The sequence below is a fragment of the Pleuronectes platessa genome, chromosome 2 (genome assembly GCF_947347685.1).
Source record: "Pleuronectes platessa chromosome 2, fPlePla1.1, whole genome shotgun sequence".
NCBI classification, from domain to species: domain Eukaryota; kingdom Metazoa; phylum Chordata; class Actinopteri; order Pleuronectiformes; family Pleuronectidae; genus Pleuronectes; species Pleuronectes platessa.
This window is the reverse complement of record NC_070627.1, coordinates 1,483,792-1,485,351: the sequence shown is the minus strand read 5'-3', so window position 1 is coordinate 1,485,351 and position 1,560 is coordinate 1,483,792. Positions and strand designations below refer to the sequence as shown.

Below are 1,560 nucleotides of genomic sequence, written 5' to 3'. Positions count from 1 at the left end.
CAGCAGGTTCTGTCCATCACACCTCTACAGATGAACTGACTAGATCTCAGTGCTCAAAGGTTAAAGGTCACAGTGAAATAAATAAAAGTAGTTTCATGTCTCAGCCGACCAGGCGTGTGCTCATGAGATATTGCTTTCATGATAATATGAGTTCACCGTGACCTTTGACCTTTGAGTACCAGATCTGAAGGAATTCCTTCCAGCTGTTATTGAGATATCGTGATCAAAGACCTGAGAACACGTTGACTCCGCCCCATAGAGACATAACATAAGAATATTAGAAGATAAATCAAATGTTTCAGTAGAAATTCATATGTCCTTAACGTGTCTTTGTCTCTGTCTGTCCCTCCTCAGGCTCTGGAGTATCTGTTCAAGTTCATCGTTCAGTCCAGGATCCTCTACTCTCGGGCCACGTGTGGGATGGAGGAGGAGCAGTTTCGAACCAGCATCCAGGAACTGTTCCAGTCCATCCGCTTCGTCCTCAGCCTGGACAGCCGCAACTCTGAGACCCTCATCTTCACCCAGGTGAGAGAACACACACACACACACACACACACACACACACACACACACACACACACACACACACACCTTTCTTTAAACCTGAAATGTCCCTGTGTCTCATGTGTCCTGGTAGTTTAGACGAGACTCTTGTGTAACTTTATTTATAATTTAAAGGAGACGTGTTCTGTTCATCTTCAGCTGATGATTGTGTGTTATGGTTGTGTGTTATGATTGTGTGTTATGACAGTAGAATGTGTACATGCTCTACCACAGAGCTGCAGAACTTTGTTATTGTTATAAAACCTTCACACAAGAAGAAAGACAAACATCCCGTGTCTCCTTTAAATCTGTCCCCTTGAGGACTGAGTCTCTTTATAGTGGATCTTCCTCTTTAGCTGCTTTCTGATCCTCTGCTAGCTGCTTTAATCTGACTCTTGTCTCCTTCATGTGCCTCCTTCTACTTGCACCTCGGACCATTCCTTGCCTCCTTCCCTCACCTCCTCTTTCAATCTCCCACAATTCTTTGCTCCATCCTCCGGGTCCCTGTTACTCCTCCCTCCTCGCCCCACAGGGCTCGCAGCCTTGTCCAGGTTCAAACCAGGTCCCAGGTCCTGCTGCTCCTTTAGCGTTAGCCTGTGCCCTGGGTCAGTGCCCCCCCCGCTGCCCCGGGACAGGCCCCCGGCAGCGGGGGGGCCGGCTGCGTTCAGGCCTGGAGCTCCAACGCTCTGCGGCCATCACCTCTGTCAGTAAGTAGACGTGTGGGGGGGGGGGGGGACACACCCCGTCCCCCGTGTGAAGCCCAGAGTCCTGTCCACCTGTCCTGCTGCTTGACAACCTCACACACTCACACACACACTCACACACACACTCACACACACAAACTCACACACACACACACACACTCACACACACTCACTCACCCACACTCACACTCACACTCACACACTCACACACACTCACACACTCACACACACTCACTCACTCATCCACACTCACTCACTCACTCACTCACTCACTCACTCACTCACTCACTCACACTCACTCACACTCACACAC

The 1,560-nt window shown here is 49.8% G+C and overlaps 1 protein-coding gene across 1 annotated transcript in view; it reads left to right on the top strand.

Annotated features, from left to right (window-relative positions):
- LOC128457435 (dedicator of cytokinesis protein 3-like) overlaps positions 1-1,560 on the top strand; it is a 59,273-nt gene that overhangs the window by 27,457 nt on the left and 30,256 nt on the right. The window contains 3 exon segments of the mRNA XM_053442120.1: positions 355-525; positions 1,076-1,152; positions 1,154-1,250. Of these exon segments, the coding sequence (XP_053298095.1) occupies positions 355-525; positions 1,076-1,152; positions 1,154-1,250 (345 nt within the window).